Source organism: Danio rerio, chromosome 6 (assembly GCF_052040795.2).
Source record: "Danio rerio strain M-AB ecotype USA chromosome 6, GRCz13ab, whole genome shotgun sequence".
Classification (NCBI taxonomy): Eukaryota; Metazoa; Chordata; class Actinopteri; order Cypriniformes; family Danionidae; genus Danio; species Danio rerio.
In genome coordinates, this window is record NC_141026.1 from 2,307,285 (window position 1) to 2,332,622 (window position 25,338).

The window sequence follows — 25,338 nt, forward strand, 5'->3', positions numbered from 1 at the left end:
CTAAAATCATTTCTGTGAATGCAGCGATCAATGATAGTAGTCATTTCTATACTTTACTCTATTTGGTTTAACAATGTCACAGGTAAATTATTATTTTTTAAATATTTTAATTTGGTTTTAATTGATTGCAATTTTTCTTAATTAAAATGTTATAAATGTTATATGTTATATATTTTTTCATTTAAATTTGAATTTATTTCAATTATTATTTTAAATATTATTTTTAAATTACATTTTTAAATAAATTTATTATTTTATTTTAAATACATTTTTAAAATTTAAATAATTTTATTAAAAGTTTTTTAATTTTTAAATTAAAAAATTAATTATGTATGTGTGTGTTTGTATTCAGTTTAATTCACATTTTTTGTTTAAAATAATTTATGGTTATTTAAATATTTCTTTTAAAATGTTTTTATTTTAATTATTTTTTATTAATTTACAATTTTATTTTTTAAAATTTAATTTTTTTACAATTTTATTTTAATTTATAATTAAAATTAATTTTTAAATATTTTCAAAATAAAATTAAGTTACATTTTATTTTAAATTAATACATTTGATTTATTTAATTACCTTAAAGTATTTAAATTGTTTTAATTTCATTTGTTTCAATTAAAAGTTTTACTTATTTTAATTATTTTTCAATTTCATTATATTTCTGTAATTAAAAAAATACATCTATTTGAAACAATTTAATTGTTAACTTTAATTACACACACACGTACGTACGTAAGTATGTATGTACGTGTGTGTGTGTGTGTATAAATATATACACAAACGCACACAAACACACGCGCACACACACACACACACACACACAGTTTAAATCTGAAATTATTTTGATAAATTCTGCATATATCATGTATATAAACCCTTCAAATGACAGAACAGAAACTCAGTCATGAAAGAATTAAATCGCATTCAATTACTCCACAATACAAACAAATGAAAAACGAAGCTTTTATTTCTCTGTAATATTTGTACAAAAGGACACCAAATAAAATCTTTAAGGCAGATATTGCACAGACTAATCCAAAGGTTTCTCTAAGGAAGCATATAAGGCACAAATAGCCAGTTTTACCATCCTCAGTTACACACATGATCTTAAAAACTAAAATCCATCACATATTTGGTCGTATATCAGAGGCCTACATGTAGTAGATGTACACACAAAACACAAACAAAAACCTGAACGATATTTACAAGCTTCACATTGTCATCGATGAGACTCATTTTTCAATAATAATAATACCGTTGCAGGAATATTAATATCAGTCTTTCTGAATGAGGTGGAAAAATAGAGTATATGAAAAATAAAATATATAGATTTACTTCCAGTACCATCACGGCTAACCAGACTCGTACAGTTTATTAAAGCCTCATGACGTGACTAAAATATAGGAGCACCTTAATGAATACCAGAGTGAATGAAAAACTCCCTTTGAAATATTAGGAAACACTGAAATGAGGAAAAACTACAATAAACAAACCTGAGAGCTATCGAGAAATGTGTACAGTACCACAGAACGCAGCGCAGTTATACAAACCCAGCAGAATTATGGCACATTTGTGAATGACTGAACTGAAAACACTTCATTAAAGGACTAATTCAGGATAAATTCATTACCATAACAGACTAATCTGTGCACGATCTCGCAGTATAATGGAAACCACCAGCGTAAAATCAGTGTCCGAGTAACAAAACTGCTCGTGATCATCACTGGAAGCCATCTTGGGTTCTTTCCTACTTATTATCAGTAAGTTCTGGAAATACATTCACAGATCATCAGAGGAAATTCATCTCTATCTAGAGCAGGGGTGCACAAACTCAGTCCTGGAGGGCTGGTGTCCTGCATATTTTAGTTCCAACCCCAATTAAACACACCTGAACCAGCTAATCAAGCTCTTGACATGTATACTTTAAACTTCCAGGCAGGTGTGTTAAAGGAAGTTGGAGCTAAACTATGCAGGACACCGGCCCTCCAGAACAGAGTTTGGACACCCCTGATCTACAGTCTATGTGAAATGCAGCATAGAAAACTCAGTTCCTGGAGGGCTGCAGCTCTGCACAGTTTTGCTCAAAGCCTAATCAAACACACCTGATGCAACTAATCAAGGTGCTCAAGACTCTTTTGGACAGCTCGATTATTTGCATCAGGTGTGTTTGATTAGGGTTGGAGGAAAACTGTGCAGAGCTGCGGCCCTCCAGGAACTGAGTTTGAGACCTATGATTTAAAGGGATAGTTCACCCAAAAATAAAATTGATTTTCACTCCCTCAAATTTATTATTATTATTAGTTTTTTGTGTGTGTGGCTGATTTAAAAGGTGAAATTTTAGAAACTGGTAACCATTAATCATTGGGAAGTTGTCTATAATGTCTATTTTTTGTTTATTCAGGGCACTCTTAAAGAAATTACAAATCTCAAGAGTTTTTTTAATTTTATTTTAAAAGGTAATCATTTAAGAGTATTTTTACTTTGCTAAAATTAAAAAAAAAGTAAAACATCCATACTAGGAGAAACAAATAATATGGAGGGACCATGAAAACCTCTTCAAAATGTCTTTCTGTTTAACAAGAGAACGAAACTCAGAGGTTTGTGAAAAGGGCGAGTAAATGAATGCTCAGTTTTGAGTGATCTGTCCCTTTAAGAAAGAAAAATAAAGTCTCAGTGCCTGTATTTTAATTACTTCTCTCAAAATTAATAAAAATGCATAAAAAAAAAAAAAACGGCTGTAAAAATATATTGTATTTTGTGATTAACAAGTGTTTGTTTGCGGTTGTGAATCACATTATGGGATGTTGATCTCTGCTCTGACAGCACTAGAGTTTAACAAAGTGACTTTTATTGACATTTTAGTAGCTTGAAATAATATACTGTATGAGAAATAGTAATATCTAGAGAAAGAAGTGTGTAAAATGCACTGGTGGTTCATTATAAGGCGTTTGTAGTGTAATATTACACCAATCCAGACAATACAGCACCGCAAACTGCTAAAAATATGCATAAGTCACTTTTTAAAAAAACTTTAAGGTTAAAAGTTGCAGTAATAATGATCAAGAGCACATAATGCAATTAAAAGATGAGCAAAAATAAATGAATCACAAAAAGCTGCTAATTTAGACACAGTTAATAATGCTGATCATCTACTCCACCATCAGAATAATAATCATTCAAGCTTAAATGGAAAAATAAAGCTCCATCTGTGAAGATCATCTTACATGAGAACTGAGGCAAATCGATGGCTGCTCTGCCTTTCAGACGACCTCTCAGACAGACAGCAGACGTGAGAGATGATCCCTGCAGTCTAATCAATTCCCAGAACACACACGCGCGCACACACACACACACACACACACACACACACAGCGAGCATGGATGATTCTGACGTATAAAGTGCAGAAAGTATGACAGAAACACACGCTGGCGGAAAACACTGAGGGTGTACACTGCAGAAAAACGCTTCTTTTACTTACTATTCGTCTTGTTTCTATTCTAAACATTCTGAAATCAAGAAGCATTTTCTAGACAAGCAACTAATATTGACTTGTTTTAAGAATTTAGTCAAAATGAAGCGAGTTTTTCATTAAAACAAGCTAAATAATCTGCCAATGGGGGAAGACAAATAATTGTATATAAAAAAGAAAAACAAGATTTTGCTTCCCCCATTGGCAGATTTAGCTTGTTTAAAAGAAAAATCACTTCATTTTGACTCATTTCTTAAAACAAGTCAATATTTTGTACTCGTCTCAAAAATGCTTCTTGATTTAAATAGGTTTAGATCAGGGGTGTTCAAACTCGGTCCTGGAGGGCCGGTGTCCTGCATAGTTATGCTCCAACTTCCTTTAACACACCTGCCCGGAAGTTTCTAGTATACCTAGAAAGAGCTTGATTAGCTGGTTCAGGTGTGTTTAATTGGGGTTGGAGCTAAAATATGCAGGACACCGGCCCACCAGGATTGAGTTTGGACACCCCTGGTTTGGATATTTGTACTAAAAACAAGACAAAAACCACCTAATAAAAGCTTTTTTTTTTTTTTTGTCCTGCAGTCCAGAAGCAGAGGCTTCTTCAGTAGCAGCTTTCAGGCTAAATAGGAGCAAAGTGTTGAATCTACAAGAGTTTTCAGCCTACAAAAGTGTTGAAATGAACAAGAGTTTTCAATCTGCAAGAACACACGTGGCTGCTGGAGTGAGCATTCAAAGCTGCGTGCTGGTCTTTACATTCACTAGAAACAAGCAAAGCATGCATAGACGACTAGAAGAACACTAGTGGATATACTGACGCTAACAGGCAAGAGCTACTGCACTATAAACAACACTGGGCCGTTTGATTTAACTCAATTATGGGTCAAATATGGACAAGCCCAAAGTTAGGTTTAGAAGTGTGATTATTGAGTTATAAATGTAATTCAAGTTCAATTGAAAACAATAATAATATTAAGTAATGATAATAATAATAATTTAAAGAGCGGAGCTTGATTTTGACTCAAATTTGGGTTTATTTTTTCCCATTTAATTTAGATTCAACTTTTAAACCCAACTTTTAGGTCCATATTTAACTCAACACTGGGTTAAATATGGACATATCCAACCGTTGGGTTAAATCTCTTTCAGTAACTCTTTATAATATAGGAAAGTCAATGATAATGTTACATGATACTAACATATACAATGAACATAGTTGTTCAGCAATTTATTATTGCATTATTAAAGCCCAAACCTGAGCTTGCCAACATTAATGCACTATTAACATGAGCAATACATTTATTAAAGCATTTATTCATATTTGTTGATGAATACAGTAGTTTATGTTAACGGTGCATTAACAAGCACAGGTTTAGGCTTTTAATAATGCAATGAGTAAAAACATTATCATTGACTATCCCATATTGTAAAGCCTAAACCTGTGCTTTTTAACAATACTTAATGCACAGTTAACATGAACTACTGTATTCATCAACAAATATGAATAAATGCTTTAATAAATGTATTGCTCATGTTAATAGTGCATTAATGTTGGCAAGCTCAGGTTTGGGCTTTAATAATGCAATAATAAATGCTGAACAACTATAGTTCATTGTATATGTTAGTAAAAGCATTATCATTGATTATCCCATATTATAAAGAGTCACCAAAAGAAATGTAACCCAACAGTTTGCTATGTCTATATTCAACCCAGCGTTGAGTTAAATATGGATAACCTCAATCTTTGGGACTTACTTGCTACTGAAACATACATTCATGTATGCATTTGTTCATGTTTGTTAATAAAAATACAGTAGTCCATGTTAACAGTGCATTAAGTATTGCTAGCAAGCACAGGTTTAGCTTTTAATATACAATGAACCATAGTTGTTCAGCATTTATTATTGCGATATGTTAGTAAAAACATCACTGACTAACCCATGTTATGAAGAGTTACCGAAAGAAATTCAACCCAACAATTTGGTACGTCCACATTTAACCCAACATTGAGTCAAATATGGATGAAGCCAATCTTTGGGATTTTTGGGGTGGGATTTACTAACACGACCAATACATTCATTAAAGTATTTATTAATGTAGTTCATTGCAGTAGTTCATGTAAGTAAACCCCCCAAAAATAACAAAGATTTAGGTTATCCATATTGGACTCAACGTTGGGTTAAATATGGATATACCAAACTGTTGGGTTACATCTTTCGGTATTGCTTTATAATATGGGATAGTCAATGATAATGTTAAACATAAATGTTGAACTATGGTTTATTGTATTGCATTATTAAAACCCAAACCGGTGCTTGTTAACATTAGTAAATGCACTGTAACATGAGCTAATGCATTTGTTTATGTTTATTAATGAAAAACAGTACTGAACGTATTGTTCATGTTAGTAATCCCTCATACTCAACGTTGGGTTAAATATGGACATACCAAACTGTTGGGTTACATTTCTTTCGGTAACGCTTTATAATATTGGACAGTCAATCATAATGTTTTTACTAATATAATAAACGTTGAACAACTATGGTTAATTGTATTGCATTATTAAAACCCCAAACCTGTGCTTGTTAACATGAGCTAATGCAATTTTCTATAACAAATTTGAACAATACATTCATTTATACATTTGTTAATGTTAGTAAATCCTAAAGATTGAGTTTATCCATGTTTGACCCAACGTTGGGTTAAATCAACCCAACATTTAGTTCGTTTTGGAGTGTATAAGAGTATTTAGCAAGAGCACTGCAAGGCCACGATGAGCTGAAAATCTCTTGGCTGTTGTCGGTAAACCTGAGATGCGCAGGTTTCCTTGAGTTTGGAGGTCGCTGGTTATATTTGCACCTGACAGAAGGTCTACCTGTCGTCCAGAGTCTGAAATGCTGGATTATTATTGTTCACGAGCATTCACAACGGATGCCCTTTACATTTCATGTAGTGTTTTGTTTTAAAGTTAAAAGGTTTTGCTTTAAAAAAAAAAAAAAAAAAAGCTTAAAAATGTCTTTTAAAATACAGACGAGAGCAGAGAGAAGCTTCACTACCCCTGCTGAAGGCGAAGCGGATACATAGCAAGATCCGTCGCTCAGACCTGTGGAGATGATGAATCAAATACAGAAATGATTCATGAATCAATTGAGATTTTCTGAATGAGTCGCTATTCTCTTTGGAATTGATTTTGAGCTTAGTTTTTAATAGCAGATAGGGTGGCTTTTTGCAAGAGTTTATGTTCTAGACTAGTTTTTTTAGCATCAGATGGCGCTCTAGGCTAGCATTTTAACATCAAACATTACTGTTTACTAATTTTTAGCATCAGATGACACTCTAGGCTAGTTTTGTAACATCAGACGGCCATATTGGCTAACTTTTTAAACATTAGACGGTGCTCTTAGCTAGCTTTTTAACATCAGATGGCACTCTTGGCTAGCATTTTAACATCACACATCACCGTTTACTAATTTTTAGCATCAGATGACACTCTAGGCTAGTTTTGTAACATCAGACGGCCATATTGGCTAGCTTTTTAACATTAGATGGTGCTCTTGGCTAGAATTTTTAACATCAGACAGCGATGTATGCTAGTTTTTAGCATCAGATGGCATTCTAGGCTTGTTTTATAACATCAGATAGTGCTCTTAGCTAGCCGTTTAATACAGATGACGCTCTTGGCTAGCTTTTTAAACATCAGATATCGCGGTATGCTAGTTTTTAGCATCAGGTGGCCATCTTTTCAACATCAGACAGCGTTTTAGGTAGTTTATTTTAAACATCAGACGGTGCTCTTAGCTAGCTTTTTAACATCAGACAGCGCTGTATGTCAGTTTTTAACATCAGATGGCACTCTGGGCTTGTTTTATAACATCAGATGGTTCTCTTAGCTAGCTTTTTAACATTGGACAGTGCTCTTGGCTAGCTTTTTAACATCAGACGGTGCTCTTGGCTAGCTTTTTAACATCAGACAGCGCTGTATGCTAGTTTTTAACATCAGATGGCCATCTTTTCAACATCAGACAGCTTTCTAGGCTAGCTTTTTAACATCAGACATCGCTGTATGCTAGTTTTCAACATCAGACGGCGCTCTTGGCTAGCTTTTTAACATCAGACAGCGCTCTATGCTAGTTTTTAGCATCAGATGGCCATCTTTTCAACATCAGGCGGCAATCTAGGTTAGTTTTTTTAACACCAGATGGTGCTCTTAGCTAGCTTTTTCAGATCAAAAGGCACTCTTGGCTAGCTATTTAACATTAGACAGCACTGTATGCTAGTTTTTAACATCAGATGGCCATCTTTTCAACATCAGACGGCGTTCTAGGCTAGCTTTTTACCATCAGACGGCGCTCTTGGCTAGCTTTCTAACGTTAGACAGCACTATGCTAGTTTTTAACATCAGACAGCGCTTTAGGCTACTTTTTTTAGCATCTGACGGCACGGTATGCTAGTTAAGATCACATGGCACTCTAGGCTTGGTTTATAACATCAGACGGCGCTCTAGGCTAGTATTGTAACATCAGACGACATTGTATTCTAGTTTTTAGCATTAGATGGCACTTTAGGCTAGCTTTTTAACATCAGCCGGTGCTCTTAGCTAGCATTTTATTATCAGATGGCGCTGTATGCTAGTTTAACATCAGATGGTGCTCTAGGCTTGTTTTTTTAACATTAGATGAAGTTCTAGGCTAGTGTATAACAGCTGACTGCGCTCTAGGCTAGCATGTAACCAATCACAGACACTCCCACAGCAGTGTGCTTGTGCATATGGTTGAGTTATGCATTTTAAATGGTCACATGTACTTGCAAATGTCTTAAATCAATGTAAACACGGCTAATGCAAACAGCGCCATCTGTTGGCAAAACTCAGAACTGATTCAACACAGAATCGCGACTCATTCAGGAAAATTTCACAATCATTTCTCCATTGAATATACTCCCACAGTGATCCATCATCAGGACAGGTTTGAGAGGCACGTCCCAAAGTTTTTCCATTTAGTCTAAAAGAGTATCGAGAGAAAAAAAAAAAACAAGAAGTCCGAAAAATAAAAATAAAAAGAGCGTCATTCCTGGCCTGGTCAGTTGACCGCCTCTGTGACTGTATTATGCACATACTGTGAAACCCACGCGTGTGAAACTGCACTGGATCCCGGAGCAGACCCCCGGACGCTCCACATCCCAGATGACGTAAATCCCACAGATTCTGGAAGATTCTTCCCAATAATATTATCCGTGCTCAGATCAACAGGAAGACCACTGAAAGAGTGGCTCATAACAGGAACAGACACCGGTAACACTGCATTCTCCACTGTCGTAGATTCAGATTCATCCCTTGGAGGTGTTGAGATGGATCTGTCCTCACTCAGGACGAGTTCTCTTGAGTTCTCCTTTGGTTTTGTGGTTTGCTCTTTTTGTTGGCTGTTTTCTTGCTCGGCTCTCTGTAGCGCTGCGTCCACCAGAAGCTTCAGATCGCTGAAATCTTGAGGACAAAGGTCTGGAGGAGTCGGAGGAGGAGTGTTTAAGAGCACTCCAATCGGACTCAAACTCGAGACGGATGTATTAGACAATGGGAGGGTGGTAAAATGTTGATCTTCTCTCCGATATCCAGCTAAACCCTTCCTTCTCAGTAAACCACGCGTGTCCAGCTGCATCAGAGCCTGAACACTTCCATCTTGGTTGCCGGATGATGGCAAGCAACCGGCTCCTGCTAAAATTGCAGTCGCAGTATTGCCTAGCAGTCTTAAATCCAGTGTGGGGGCGGGGCAAATGACTGAAGGGCGTGGTAAAGGGGTGTGGCATTCTGGGGAGGCGGATCTGTCAGGTTTGCTGGTGCGTCGTGACATTGTGAACTGAGTGGGATCTTTGCCGTCTTTCCGGAGCAGGTCTGGCAGGAGCCTCCGGCGTGCGTTTATGAACCAGTTACAGATCTAAAAATAAAAAAGTTAAGTGTTAGGAGCTTAATACATCATGACAATTTGTATATTTAAGTTTAATTTACAATATGTTAAATAAGTGAAGTTTATTTATAAACTAATTTCGAGAGGATCACATGCTTATGATTGCTTGTAGCCGGCCCAGCATCATTCAACTTATGATGCACCAATCAGACGATTCCTAAGACACTATAAAATACCCTAAATTCCATTTAAAAGACATTTTTGTTTTGAAAAATCCACCCCTACTCCACCTTTTTGAAATCTACCTGAGCTCAAACTCCCCTCTCGCCTTGCAAACGGGAGGGAGCCCCGTGCTCGAGGATCTTATGAGCACAGGTCTGTATCCCGGGACAGCATGCCAAACAAGCTTTATAATCAATAATCAGTTCAGTGTGAACTCTTGAAAACCAGTTTATAATATGCTTGGTGATTTTGCTTTTCATGTTTAAGCAAGTTTATTCTAACCATCTCCAACAGAATTAATGTTTTATAACAGTTTATAATTCTGCAACACTAAGGAAATGCATTTGGGTGAACTACCCCTTTAAATTACTGTACATATCCTCCACAAATCACGTCTGATGTAACGAGGCTTCATGTTGATGGTGATATATTCTTTTGGCTTGGAATAAAATGCAAACGTGCATCATTTGACTCGTGCAGTGGATCCCCCTGCTGGCGGCTCGGTGAAGCGCATGCTGTGTCAGTCAGACTCAGACATGCAGCTGCCTCTCATGCAGAGCAGAGGAAACATGCAGCACATTCCTGCGCTCTGACAACACCAGCAAGGACAAAACACAGCGCAAAGCTCTCTGTGAGAAAGTCAGAGTCTCTGAAGAGCAGAGCCAAACGCATAAATCGAGAGCAGGTCACACACGCACAAATAAAACACCTATCCAGAGCTTTGGCTCATTCAGGCAAAAATATGATCAGATTTTGTATTACAGTAATGTGTTTCTGTTATAAAGATAGCATTTTGTGCCAATATGATACAAAAAAAAGTTATAATTAGCATTACACACAGAGAAAACCCACATAATTAAACCAAATCTGTGATTTATCCCGACTTTTCCCACATCTTCTGAAGCCATATAATTGTAATAAATAAAAGCCAAATTTAAGCTAAGCTTGATCATACAAGCATTTTAGTTGTTTTATCTTTGAGCTTGAAAACGTTCTCATTGTGTCATTATAACTGCATGGGAAATACTGAAATGGTGAGAAAAATTAAAGGACCGTTTGCATATTTGATTTTAAAATTTACAATGCGTTTATGTTCATGTTAAGAACTTACGATACTGAAAACTATAATTTAGGCGTAACCGCAAAGACAGTTCTCATGTTTAACCCGAGTGACAGGGTTCTTACACTTATTCCGACTTCAAATTCCATCACTTTAAGCACTTTCAACGTGCATTTGGATGCTTTTCCAGCACCTAACAACCATGATGAATTACCTTTATATACACTGTATGTACTTTACTTTTAAATTCATTGTGCTATTTTAAAAAAAGACACTATGACATTTGAACTTAAATTGGTGAATAATTCGGAGCATAGTTTTATTGGGATAGTTCACTTAAAATAGTGAAAAAAAAAAAAAAGTTCAAGTATTGGATGAAGTGTTTTTAAGTTTGGTCTCTTTCTACCTAAAGTTGACGTCTCAAAAAGTGAACTTACAGTCAGGTTTTGTTAGGGTTTAGTAGCAAGTTGACATGTCTGTTTTAAACCATTCCTGAGCGCTTCGTTTGGCATTTTTCTGCATGAATGTCACCTAAATACTTGCATGCAGTGAACATTTTGCAGTGAAAACTGGTCGCACAGCGGCAATTTTATGCACTCTTTATGCACAAATGTTCCCAAATACATTTTGAGCTCGCATAGATAAAATTTCAGGCACATTTGCAACCAAAATGGTCGCATTTACGAGCTTTGCAATTTCAAATTCAAGCAGATTCAAGCACTTTTCTAACCTTGAAAACACTATTAAAAATCAAGCATTTTCCAGGATTTCCAGCACCTGTACGAACCCTGTGAACTGTTCAAAATTGACCATTTGCTTATGTTCAGGATGACAACTGAATTAAACTGCTGTAAAAATGCATCAGATAAATATATATATATATATATATATATATAAATAAATAAATAAATATATATATATTTAATTAATTTGAATCAATCTGCAAATCAACCTTAGTCCGGATTAAAACTACTAAATTTAGAAAATTACAGCCCTTTAACTCTTTAATTGCCAAATTCATAAATGACGTCACTGGTTCAGTTAAAAAACCCCCACAAAATTAGGTATGATTAATATAAAAAGGATTGTGGACTGGATTTTTAAAATCTTTTAATCAAATTCTTAAACGTGAAATAACATCGCCTTTTTTACACATCGTTTTTGATTAATTTTTATTTGTTTCTCCCTAATTTTCTGTTGTTGGCGGTTTTTGCCCCATTGACTTCCATTATAATCACATTTGACAGTGCATAAATAGTCTTTGTTTTTGTTTACTCCATGTAGTTCTGCGGCATAAGTGTTTTAGCAGGGTTGGAACTAAACCCTGGAGGGCCGCAGCTCTGCACAAACTGGCTTTGACACCTGTGGTGTAGACAATTTATAAATGCAGCTCTAAATAATTTCACTGAAAATGCACAGGAAAAAAATAAGATCCCACTTTATATTAAGTGTCCTTAACTACTATGTACTTGCATCAAAAAAATAAATACAATGTACTTACTGTGTTTATGATGTATTTGAGAACACTTGTGGTGCTCTTGAGTTGGGATAGAGGTTGGGTTATGGACAGGTTTGGTGGCATGGGTAGGTTTAAGGGTAGGTTAAGGTGTAAGGGATGGTCAATAGTGTATTTACAAATGTAATTACAAACGTTAATTACAGATGCAATTACATACATGTGTTTAATCAATCATAAGTACACAGTAAATACATGTAGTTACACAATAAGTACATTGTAATAAACTATTAATTCCTGTTTAGGTACATATTAGTTAAGGCCACTTAATGTAAAGTGGGACCAAAAATGATTATATATTTTAGGTCTAAATCTCATTTCATCTTTTATTTTCAACTGGTACATTACAATAATGCTGAAGACAAATAAAGGCAATTTTCAAAAGAATTATATTTAGGACACTTAAAAATGGTTTGGAACTGTGAAATTTCACACTTAATTGTTGTGTTTGTTATAAAATCACAGATTAGGTTGAACTATATGGTTTTCCCTCTGTGTTTAATGCTAGTAATTTTGTGTTTCTGCCATATTTAACACTTAAGGCCATCTTCAACAGAAACACACTGTAGTGTAAAGTGTGTGTACCTGAGAGACAGAGAGATGCGTCTGTCCGGACAGGCTTAGTTTCTCCTGTTCTGACGGATAGGCATTAAAGCGATGCTCGTACAGCCAGTCTCTCAGCACCTGAACCGACTCTTTGGGAAGGTTTCCTCTCCGCCGGCGTTTGGCAGAAGAGCCGCTTCTCCTGCCGCTGGTGGACAGATTGAGCGGGAATCCGTCACTGTCTTCACACGGGTCACTGTCAGACATGGCAGAAAACTCGGTGTCTCCGTGATGATCCTCCTCAAACACTGAGAAGAACACGACTCAACATTAGTGGACTTACAGAAACAACAACAACACAAAAGGGATTAAGTGCAATACGGGTAATATATGCAACTTTGTGTAATACACTCTCACCGGCCACTTTATTAGGTACACTTGTCCATCTGCTCGTTAATGCAAGTTTCTAATCAGCCAATCACATGGCAGCATCTCAATGCATTTAGGCATGTAGACAGAATGGGGAAGAAAGGTGATTTAAGGTGATCACTATTAAAGTGAACAATAGAAGATTGGAGAAACGTTGCCTGCTCTGATGAATCTCTATTTCTGCTGCCACATTCGGATGGTCAGGTCAGAATTTGGCCTCAACAACATGAAAGCATGGATCCATCCTACCTTGGATCAGCGGTTCAGGCTGGTGGTGGTGGTGTAATGGTGTGGGGGAGATTTTCTTGGCACACTTTGGGTCCATTAGTACCAATTGAGCATGATGTCAATGCCGCAGCCTACCTGAGTATTGTTGCTGACCATGTCCATCCCTTTATGAGCACAGTGTCTCCATCTTCTGATGGCTACTTCCAGCAGGATAACACACCATGTCAAAGCTCAATCATCTCAGACTGGTTTCTTGAACATGACAATGAGTTCACTGTACTCAAATGGCCTCCACAGTCCCCAGATATCAATCCAATAGAGCCCCTTTGGGATGTGGTGGAACGGGAGATCATCACAGATATGCAGCCGACAAAATCAACAGCAGCAAAATCTCTGAGGAATATTTCCAGTAGCTTGTTGAATCTCTGCCACAAAGGATTAAGGCAGTTCTAAAAGGCAAAAGGGGGTCCAACCAGATACTAGTAAGGTGTACCTAATAAAGCGGCCGGTGAGCATATGTAAATTTATACTCCAATATGTCAATTTATATTGCAATATACATGCATTTAAATATCCTGTGCAATATATGTAGTCATTGGATATTAATGATATGCATCACTGTTTTACAAGTATTTTATGTTGGGTGTAATCTCTCTCTTGCATCTACAGCACCAACAGCAGAAAAACGTGGCAGGTTTTTTATCAGTATAGTTTGGTTACTAGCTAAAATGGCCCCAACGTTAGAAAAAAAAAATCTATTTTACAAAGGTTGTAAACTTCACGGGTCTAATTTTGAGTTTTAAAATCATTTTTACACAAAAACTCCTATAGCAGATTCGCACATAATACAACACACACACACACACACACACATTTGTTTTTGTGAAAAGTGGGGACATTACATAGGTTTACATTCATTTTATACTGTTCAAATCGTATTTTGCATTTCCCTCACTCCACTCCTAAACCCATAACAGGAGACTGTGTGCAGCTTTACTCTCTGATTACACTCACTCTATAGGAATAAGCATTTTGAGAAATGAGGACGTCATATTTCACCGGCTTTCTGTAAAACCAGTGTCATACCCATGTCATTATACAGATTTGTGTCCTGATACGTCACACACACACACACACACACACACACACACACACACACACACACACACACACACACACACACACACACACACACACACACACACACACACACACACACACACACACACACACACACACACGATTCTGACGTACAAAGTGCAGAAAGTATGACAGATTCTGTTTTACCTTTCATGAAGACCGTCTTGCTAAAATCGTATGCAGGTAATTTTATCATTTCAAAATACACCCTTTACTGTGATTCAGGGAGTGTTTGGTGATTAAACACTGCACACTGATGAGGAAAAACCTCGATATTCACAGAGTTTGAGATAAGCTGGTTTCTTCATGCAAAATAAATTTAAGGATTGAATTGAAATTGATCTGCTTTATTTTAGAGATTTAGTGAAACCACTGGTTTTAGGATGATTGGTGTAAACTGAACTGTAAGACACTGAAGGGTTGGCCAGCACTCTTATCATTCCTGACGTCAACACAGTCTTTGAGTTGTTTTGACTGCCAAACAACAACCAGCAGCGACCAGTAAGAACCAGCGCATCAGCTGTTGTCTTCCGGCTGAATGCTCCCGGTGTGTGTGTGTGTGCTTTAAAAGTGTCCTGCAGAGAGCTGTGTTTGACTGCTCTGCATTTACACATCAAAAGACTGAGTGTTGACTCGGAGGATCTCCTGCATTCACACCTCCACACACACACACAGGGAAATCACACCGCTCTGAGCCCCAACAGGACCACAATCTACTGTCTTAACCTCACAATGAACATTATCAAGCATTATCTGACCGTCATTAACACCCAACAAAGCCCACATTCACATTAAACTCATGCAAACCCATGTGAATACAGCCACAGACAATGCTGAAAATGTGGATACTGTGACACAACAAAATCTTTTAAGGACAGAAAATTTAGTAGCATGGCTTTGCAAACATTCAGAAGTGTTTCTTTAACAATGAACCAGCAAATCAGAGCATCGTGCAAAACTCAAGACTGGAGTAATATGCTGAAAATTCAGCCTTTAATCACAGCGATAAATTACATAACACTATGTCCACATAGAAAGCAGCTATTTCAGTTTGTAATCATTTGTTAGCATCACATTTTGTGATGTATTTCTATTGTACCTCTCATTTTGGAAAGATGTTACACGCTCTCAAAATAAAAAGGTACACTGTGGTACATATAATGCTCCTTAAGCAGCAGGTTTGTACCTTTGTAAAAGTTGTACCTTATATAGTAGAGAAAACACCTCTTATGATACTGATCTGTGCCGTCTATGGTATACAATTGAAACAAAAGGTACACAATTGTTCTCATAAAAAAAAAGTGTTGGACAACTCCTTTATTACAATATCTATCAATGAAAATAAATATGACTGGAAAGGCAAAGTGATTTTATGAGTCATTTTCATATTAAAACATGAATCATCATATAAAAGCATGCGTTTAAAGAAACTCAAACAATAATTATTAAGCTCTATAATACAAAAACAACTGGTAAAACTCAAACGTGTGAAAATTTGAGAGAAAAAAATGCTTTATATTGTAGATGGGAGAATGTGTTACTGTAACATTTGTGTTGTGAAATGTTTAGCAAAAAATAGATCTTATGATTTATGTTTAAGTATTTTTTATTATGTATTGTAAATGGAAAAGGTGCAATTAGACAAAAATAAACTTTGTTTTGAAATAGTTTAGAAAATGCATTTAATGCTTATAAAGCAAATTGCCTTTAAACAGTTCTTCAAACAGAAGAAACACATTTGACTTGGTAAAGGTACTAAGGGTTTTGTCACTGTAGTGGTGCCTTTATGGATTAGATTTGCACCATTGATGAAGGTACACTGTTGTATCTGCAGGTTTTAAAACTAAAAGGTAGATTTGGTTTCCCATTGTACAAAACATGTCTTTAAAGGTACAAACCGCATGTGCACATATGTTTCTTTGTCATATGTCTATAATAAGGTACTGCCCCAGTGACAAGTGTTTGTACCTTCTTTGGTACAACATTGTACCGTATTTGAGAGAGCAGAGTAAAAAGAAATTGTGATCTCCTAGTCATGACAACATTTGTTTTTAGTTCATTGTAACTTAATAAACCAAGTTATTCATGTTCTAACTTAATATTATAAGTTACACAAGCTGTTCTAAGTCATGTTACTGTAATGTAAGCACAAATTAATCATAAAGATTTTTTTTTCATTTTTATTTATTTATTTATTTATTTTTACAGTGTAGGCATACTGAACTGTTAAAAATCTTAATGTAGCCTAAAACGTATCATTCAACATTGATTTTAACTTACTCATCTCAAGTTTACGTTGTCTGAAAAATAACAAAATTAAAATAATTTAGTAACAAAAACTGATGTGAGACTAAAGACAAAAGTTCAGCTTACAATTACATTATATTCACTTAGAATACAGCCAATTTAATTATGTCAGAGTTCAATGCATTCGTTTAACATTCATATTTTGGACTCTAAGAATTAAACCAAGCAAATAAACTCAACAAGCACCTCAAATATTATTATTTTTAATCAAATTGTAACAATGCTAAAACATCAGCTTCAAATCACAGTAACAAAAACATTCATTCACATTGGTGTTTTTGCTTTTTGTATACAACAAGTCCTGAAATTAACAAGTGGGTTAAAGAAAAGGCTAATAGAATCAGTACAAGTGCCTCAAATACAGTGTAATATATTTATAAAACACATGTAAATAGGATAGGTATTCTGTTTTAAGAGATTTTTAAGAATACCTAAAACCTGTAACCATTAACATCCAGGACTTTTCCTACTATGGATGTCAGTGGTTTTCAGCTCTCTTCAAAATATCTTGTGTCCAGCAGAAAACAAAAACTCAAAGGTTTGGAGCCACAGAATTGAGCACATTTCATTTTTGAGTGAACTACCCCTTTATATATTAGTGTTAACAGTACTTAGTGTAAGATCTCCTTTAACTAATGCAGGAATGTGAAGTCACGGTTTTATTCAAGTCACACTGCAGTCCTGAATATTGCATTTTTTTGGTAGACACATGGTTTTGGTGGTTGTGGGAAAAGCACAGCTTCATTTACGTGATACTCAAACTCTGTTTCAGAGACACATGAATCAGACACACTCCAGCAGCTCAGAGTTTCTTTCTCCTGCTGAAACCTGAAGCCATAAAGAGAAGCTAAAAATGTGGGAGTTCCTGAAAGCCACTTTAACAAAGCAGAGTGTGTGTGTGTGTGTGTGTGTGTGTGTGTGTGTGTGTGTGGACATCCATGCTACAGTCTCACTGTTTCACATTTCATTTGTAGCAATACACAAGTTCATGATAGTTTTACATGCAGAATCTAACGTTTCAGATTTATTGTAAATGTAAGAGGAAACTGCAGTTTGAAAAAGTTCCAGGCTCTTAAAGTATAAACAAAAAATTTTGAGTAGACAACTTCCATTTAAAGGGACAGTTCACACAAAAATAAACATTGCCATCATTCACTCGTCTTGCTACAAACCAATTTGGAGTTTCTTTCTTCTGTTTAACAAAATAGATTTAGAAAAATATGTTATAAACCTATATCCATCGACATTCATAGTAGGGAAAATAAGTATGGAAGTTAATGGTTCCATCTCCATCTAAGTGATTACACATTATGGTAAAGTAGTTGGACAACTTTTGGATTACATTCAGATTACTTCTGTTCTATAATGTTTCCATCCAAGAGATTACACATGGCAACGTAATCTGACTACTTTTGAGATACATTTAGATTACATTTGCGCTATAATAAATCTTACCCTCAAAGAGATTAAACATTATGGTAATGTCAACTGACTACTTTTGGATTACACCTGGATTACTTTTGTACTGCATTAAATGTCGCCATCTAAGAGATTACACATTATAGTAATGTAATCAGACTACTCTTGGATTACTTTGGTGATATGCTACCATAAAAAAAAAAAAAAAAAAAAAAAAAAAAAAAACACACAACTGTTTCCAACATTTGTCAAAATATTTTTCGTTTTCAACAGCAGAGAGAAACTCAAATGTTCCGAATCAATTGATTGAGTATAAATTGTTATTTTTGGGTGAACAGCCCCTTTAAATCCCATTTTAAAATACTGTATTTATGTAATAAAAACGTTTTTAATTTAGAGTACATTTTGAAATGCAGTATATATATATATATATATATATATATATATATATATATATATATATATATATATGTGCAAGAAAAATTAATGACATGTTCTCATAAATGCTTAAATGTTGTTAAAATGTTAAACTACTTTTTTCTACTAATTGATGAAACTACACCTAATCATCTTCCATAGTCACTAAAAGCACCAAACAAGTTTCAGATTAATTGCAAAAGAATACTGCAGTTCCAGGCTCTTAAAGTTTAAACAAACTACGTTTGAGTTGACAACTTCCATTTAAAGGGACAGTTCACACAAAAATAAACATTCCCATCATTGCATTCATCTTGTTACAAACCAGTTTGGAGCTTCTTCCTTGTTTAACAAAATAGATTTAGAAAAATGTTGGAAACCTAACCATCAGCATCCATACTTATTCCCTCTACTATGGAAGTCAATGGTTACCGGTTCAATCTCCATCTAAGAGATTACACATTGGTAACCTAATCTGACTTCTTTTGGTTTACATTTAGATGATTTCTGTGCTATAAAAAATATTATGACTACTTTTAGATGACATTTAGATTACTTCTGTGATATATTAAATGTTAGCATCTAAAAGATTACACTATATGGTAACAATCTAAATACTTGTGGATAACATTTAAGTTACTCTTGTGATATATTAAATGCTTCCATCTATGACTACACAATGTTAACTATAACACACTACTTTTGGATTAATTTGGTGATATCCATGTTACCCATCTAAGAGTCTACACAATGGTTTCCAACATTTGTCAAAATATTCCCTTTTGTGTTAAAAATAGGAAACTCAAAAGGTTTAGAACCAATTGAGGAGTAGTAAATTGTTATTTTGGGTGAAAAGCTATTTAAATCCCATTTTAAGATTTCGTATTTATGTAATTAGCATGTTTTTATTCACATATACATTTTGAAATGTAGTACATGTGCAAGACAGATGTCAAAATATATGACAAGTTTCTCATGAATGCTGGAAGTCAACTTTAAAAAAGGTTGTTAAATGTTAAAAACAGACAACTTGGCAAGCAAAAATTCACGAAACTACACTAAATCATCTACCATAGCAAAAATTATTATATAAATTCCACTTTGACAACGTCACTTCCCCTTGCTCATTTACATATCCCACGCAGACATTTAAAAATTACATTTGCAGTCCCAAACAAACACGAGGGTCACATACGAACAAAAAAAATCCATCAAGTGAAGATAATTATATAACCCTCGACGTCAGCAGCATCTTAAACGTCACTCAAAGCAACTTTTTCTTTCCGAAAACGCTTAAACTCAACCGTAAAATCGTTCAGACAAGGAAAAGTGTGCTGGCAGACACGAATAAACAAACGGGGCCGCGGAGACGCGCGAAAAAACGCTCTTCAGCAAACAAACAGACGCGCGCTGACGTCATCAGATCACAATGATACAATGTAACAAACGCGTGCGAGTCAAAGAAAGATCAAAGGAATCCGCGTTCGAAAGTCGAATGCTCCTCAGGAACCAGCACAGACGTGAGAAAACAGACAGTAAAGCACAGCGAGCAGCGTGAAGAAAATGAGAACCAGAAGCACATCTGCGTCTCACGCGTCCAGACTGAAAAATCACGCCACGAGCACAGACGCGCAGATGGACAGCGCTCTCTCACACACACACTGAAACACACACTAACTCTCAAACACACACACACGCACGACAGTCACGCACAACATCCCGCCTCACCTCTTTTGTTGGGCTTCATCCTGGTGCAGGGAAATAAAACACACACACTGCTGAAGTTGCTAGTGTGGGAACGCGGCGCTCGTCAGACGAAGTGTGTGTTTCTCTCGCTCACACATACACAGCTGTATTGAGTCGGATGAGAGTGAAGCTCCAGTAATCAGCTCATTTACTCATTAGATAATGATGTTGACAAACAGGCGTTTACCTGCAGCTCTGCTCCTCCACACAACTCCAGCGTCTTCTGAATGACAGGCTCCAGGCTCCGCCTTCAACTGCGCGGGCCAATCAGAACCCCGCATCTGCGTGTCATCACTCATTCAAAACTCCCCATTCAAACGCTTTGATTCGTTTTTATTTATTATTCTCCTTTATGTATATTACTTTTTGGTATCAGTTTTTATTTAATTTGCTTTTATGCTAAATTTATCATTCACTGTAAAAATGCTGGGTTCCACACAATCCCAACACAACAACTTAATTGTGTTTACAAATTTAAGTGGATTAAACATAAAACAATTAAGCTGTCCTCCAAAACACTAAACAATTGTGTTTATTCTGTTCATTTTAAATAATTAGTATGAACAACAAGCAGAAAACACACACACACACACACACACACACACACACACACACACACACACACATATGAATATACATACATATATATATATATATATATATATATATATATATATATATATATATATATATATATATATGTGTGTGTGTGTGTGTGTGTGTGTGTGTGTATTTTTTTCCAGCATAGGTTTGATCTTTCTATGTTTGTTACTTAATAATGATAATAATAATAATAATAATAATAATAATACTGAACCGAAGAAAAGCTATAGGATCTAAAATAAAATATATAAATAAATTAAAATCTATAAACTGTCTTTCTATAGTTCTAGCCACGTGAAAACACTTTAGTAAGTGATATTAAATACTAAAGTGTTTTTTAATTTGCTACGGCATTACCTAATACTGCAGGTAAACATAACGTTTATTATACTATATTACACCGGATTACACTAAAGTATTTATTCATTCATTCATTTTCTTTTCAGCTTAGTCCCTTTATTAATCAGGGGTCATCACAACTGAATGAACCGCTTATGTTACGCTTATGCACCCAAAGGAAACCCATGCCAACAAGGGAAGAACATGCAAACTCCACATAGAAACGCCAACTGGCCAGGCCGGTATTCGAACCAGCAACCTTCTTGCTGTGAGTCAATCATGCTACCCACTGCACCACTGTGAGGCCCTATATAAATATGTAATTTATTAATTCATTCATTTTCTTGTCGGCTTAGTCCCTTTATTAATCCGGGTTCGCCACAGCGGAATGAACCGCCAACTTATCCAGCAAGTTTTTACGCAGCGAATGCCCTTCCAGCCGCAACCCATCTCTGGGAAACATCCACACAAACATTCACACACTGCGGACAATTTAGCCTACCCAATTCACCTGTACCGCATGTGTTTGGACTGTGGGGGAAACCGGAGCACCTGGAGGAAACCCACACAAACTCAGGGAGAACATACAAACTCCACACAGAAACGCCAACTGAGCCGAGGTTCGAACCAGCAACCTTCTTGCTGTAGGGCGACAGCACTACCTACTGCACCACTGCTTCACCCCACATGTAATTTATGTGCCTTTAAATATTTTCACAATTTGGCTATAGTTATGTGTTTTTAAGCCATGGAAAACAGTTCATTCCTTTATTCAATTACTAATATTTAATATTTATCTGTCTATACAAATAACATGTGTATACTTGCTTATTGTTGTATTGGATTTAAATTTTTACATTAGAAAATAATAATACCAATGAATACTTAAAACAAGTATTTTTTGCCGCTTGTTTAAACTTCATATTTAAAATAGGCCAAAGCAACACAATTATTGAGATATTTGGGACAACTTAAATGTTTTTTGTTCAATCCACTTAAATTTGTAAACACAATCAAGTAATTGATTTGTGTTTAGACAACATCCGGCATTTTTTGTTTTACAGTAAGCTAAAGAAAATGCTTATTAAATTTTTCTTATTCATTCATTCATTCATTTTCTTGTCGGCTTAGTCCCTTTATTAATCCGGGGTCGCCACAGCGGAATGAACCAACAACTTATCCAGCTAGTTTTTACGCAGCAGATGCCCTTTTAGCTGCAACCCATCTCTGGGAAACATCCACACACACACTCATACACTACGGACAATTTAGCCTACCCAATTCACCTGTACCGCATGTCTTTGGACTGTGGTGGAAACCAGAGCACCCGGAGGAAACCCACGCAAACGGAGGGAGAACATGCAAACTCGACACAGAAATGCCAACTGAGCCGAGGCTCGAACCAGCGACCTTCTTGCTGTGAGGCGACAGCACTACCTACTGCGCCTGCTTCGCCCTAAATTGTTCTTATCATAAAAAAATTTACCTGTTTAAAAGCTATAAAAACTGTTAATTCTCCACATATTATTTGGTTTTCTCCCTCTGTCTATTTATATTGCTTTATTTACAAAATAAATAATAAAAAAATGGACCTACACTGGACCATGTCTTGCAATATTGTTTCTGAACAGCAAACAGTATCTGATTAGAAAAGTGCTGTCTGAATAATAACCTCAATGGCTGAACAAGGTCTTTTCATAAATGCAGTTTTTGCAGGAAATGGTCGAGTGTTTGTTTGCATACAGATCAGATTTGTGAAGTATTTTCTCGACGCCTGTGGCAAATCCTTCTCTTTCATATGCAGGAATGTGCAGAAAGCACTTGAGCAGAGGAGACTTGCTCGTATTTCACTCCTGTGACGACGGATTTCTGACATCATGACCTTAAACGCTCTTTTCTGATGGAGAAATGCCTCTTAAAAGACCACAACAATATATTGAAAATGTTCCTGTTTAGGAAATTAGAATTGAAATATCGTGAGGTAAGTAGTAATGGATTAAATGTAATCTGGATTATGTAATCAGATACCAAATATCCTAATTACTTTTCCAAATACGCATTATAATAAATTTGGTTGTGTTCAGTGTTAGCAAACTCTAACAACGAGGTAAATTAGTGTGAATGCTGTGAAATATTAACTGTCAATCAATTCACTTTAAATAACATTACGTTTGAAACAATTGTTGATGATAAAGAATGAAGATATTTGTTTCTTTTTATCGGTCAAATTAGTACAACATCATCAATATTTGTGACATCAAATAAGGGTTAGCACAGAAGTAATGTAATCTAAAAGTAGTCAGATTACGTTACCAAATTGTGTAATCTCTTAGATGTTAACATTTAATATAGCACAGAAGTAATCTAAATGTAATCCAAAAACATCGGATTACGTTATTACTTAATGTAACATAGGAGTAACCTAAATGTAATCCAAAAGTAGTCCGATTAAGTTACATAATATGTAATCTCTTAGATGTTAACATTTAATATAGCATAGAAGTAATCTAAATGTAATCCAAACACATCGGATTAAGTTATTACTTAATGTAACATAGGAGTAATCTAAATGTAATCCAAAAGTAGTCCGATTACGTTGCCAATATGTGTGATCTCTTGGATGGTAAAATTTAATGTAGCACAGAAGTAATCTAAATGTTATCCAAAACAATCAGATTACGGTATTATTTAATTTAACATAGAAGTAATCTAAATGTAATCCAAAAGTAGTCCGATTACGTTACCATAATGTGTAATCTCTTGGAGTAAAAACATTTAATGCAGCACATAAGTAATCTAAATGTAATCCAAAGATTATTAGATTATGTAACCATAAACGTATAGTCTAAGAGATGGTGACATTTATCATAGCACAAAGTAATCCAAATGTAATCCAAAATAAATCAGAGTATGTTACCGTAATGTGTAATCTCTTAAAAGGTAACATACATCACAGAAGTAATCTAAATATAATCCAAAAGTAGTGAGATTACGTCATTATTTAATGTAGCACAGAAGTAATCTAAATGTAATCCAAAAGTAGTCAGATTATGTTATGTGTAATCTCTTGGATAAAAATATTTAATGTAGCACAGAAATAATCTAAATGTAATCCAAAAGTAGTCAGATTACGTTATGTTTAATCTCTTGGATGAAAATATTTAATGTGGCACAGAAGTAATCTAAATGTAATCCAAAAGTAGTCAGATTACATTATGTTTAATCTCTTGGATGAAAATATTTAATGTCGCACAGAAGTAATCTAAATGTAATCCGTAAGTAGTCATATTATGTTACCATAACGTGTATTCTCTGAGATGGAAACATTTAATGTAGCACAGAAGTAATCTAAATGTAATCCAAAAGTAGTCAGATTATGTTATTATTTAATGTAGCACAGAAGTAATCTAAATGTAATCCAAAAGTAGTCAGATTACGTTATGTGTAATCTCTTGGATGAAAATATTTAATGTGGCACAGAAGTAATCTAAATGTAATCCAAAAGTAGTCAGATTACGTTATTATTTAATATAGCACAGAAGTAATCTAAATGTAATCCAAAAGTAGTCAGATTACATTATGTTTAATCACTTGGATGAAAATATTTAATGTCGCACAGAAGTATTCTAAATGTAATCCAAAAGTAGTCAGATTACGTTACCATAATGTGGAAATGGAAATATTAAATTTGTGCAAATAAACTGCATATTAACTGTGCTGTCAGACATTTAAACCCAATATTTTGTTAAACAAGTATAAAATAAGTAATTTAAGGATCAAAAATTTTTTTAGGATGCTTTATATTGTTATTGTTGAATATTATAATTAAGTATGATTCATTTTAGTTAATCAAAAATCACCAATATATATTAACTTTATTTCAGCATTGAATATTTGTGGGTGTTTAATTTTGCTGACAGGATCTCATTTTAATTTAGTTGAAAGTACTAAAAATAAAAAAAGGAAACTCAAAGAAAATATGAAAAGAAAAAAAGAATTAATTAA

General features: G+C 35.1%; 2 protein-coding genes and 2 long non-coding RNA genes across 36 annotated transcripts in view; 2 read left to right on the forward strand and 2 right to left on the reverse strand.

The window, feature by feature from the left end:
- The window catches only part of plxna1b (plexin A1b), a 744,633-nt gene that overhangs the window by 336,301 nt on the left and 382,994 nt on the right, over nucleotides 1-25,338 (reverse strand). The gene's annotated exons all lie outside the window — the stretch shown is intronic.
- On the forward strand, nucleotides 943-2,732 carry LOC147843303 (uncharacterized). Its single transcript, XR_015492988.1, has 2 exons — nucleotides 943-1,848; nucleotides 1,995-2,732. It is a non-coding gene; the product is annotated as an uncharacterized LOC147843303 (long non-coding RNA).
- On the reverse strand, nucleotides 950-20,616 carry tgif2 (TGFB-induced factor homeobox 2). 33 transcript variants are annotated; one of them, XM_087256378.1, is made up of 6 exons: nucleotides 20,579-20,616; nucleotides 20,374-20,495; nucleotides 12,748-13,013; nucleotides 7,321-9,394; nucleotides 3,976-7,205; nucleotides 950-2,007 (listed from the first exon to the last, which is right to left on the reverse strand). In XM_087256378.1, exons 2-4 carry the CDS (start codon nucleotides 20,390-20,392, stop codon nucleotides 8,546-8,548), a joined length of 1,134 nt encoding a protein of 377 aa, XP_087112504.1. In that variant the 5' UTR covers nucleotides 20,393-20,495; nucleotides 20,579-20,616; the 3' UTR covers nucleotides 950-2,007; nucleotides 3,976-7,205; nucleotides 7,321-8,545. The 33 variants fall into 33 exon arrangements, with proteins under 33 accessions (XP_087112504.1, XP_087112523.1, XP_087112519.1 ...); XM_087256397.1 differs by having other exon boundaries at nucleotides 950-1,845; nucleotides 2,006-2,065; nucleotides 6,312-7,443; nucleotides 7,735-9,394; nucleotides 20,374-20,616; XM_087256393.1 differs by having other exon boundaries at nucleotides 950-1,853; nucleotides 2,006-2,065; nucleotides 6,312-7,589; nucleotides 7,704-9,394; nucleotides 20,374-20,616.
- On the forward strand, nucleotides 23,615-25,303 carry LOC147843304 (uncharacterized). The gene is made up of 3 exons (XR_015492992.1): nucleotides 23,615-23,835; nucleotides 23,892-24,098; nucleotides 24,318-25,303. It is a non-coding gene; the product is annotated as an uncharacterized LOC147843304 (long non-coding RNA).

Coding starts and splice junctions, on each gene's coding strand:
- tgif2 (XM_087256378.1), bottom strand. Junction 9,395..12,747: donor CGCATCTCTCTGTCTCTCAG/GTACACACACTT, acceptor TTTTATTTTTAG/ATCTGTAACTGGTTCATAAA.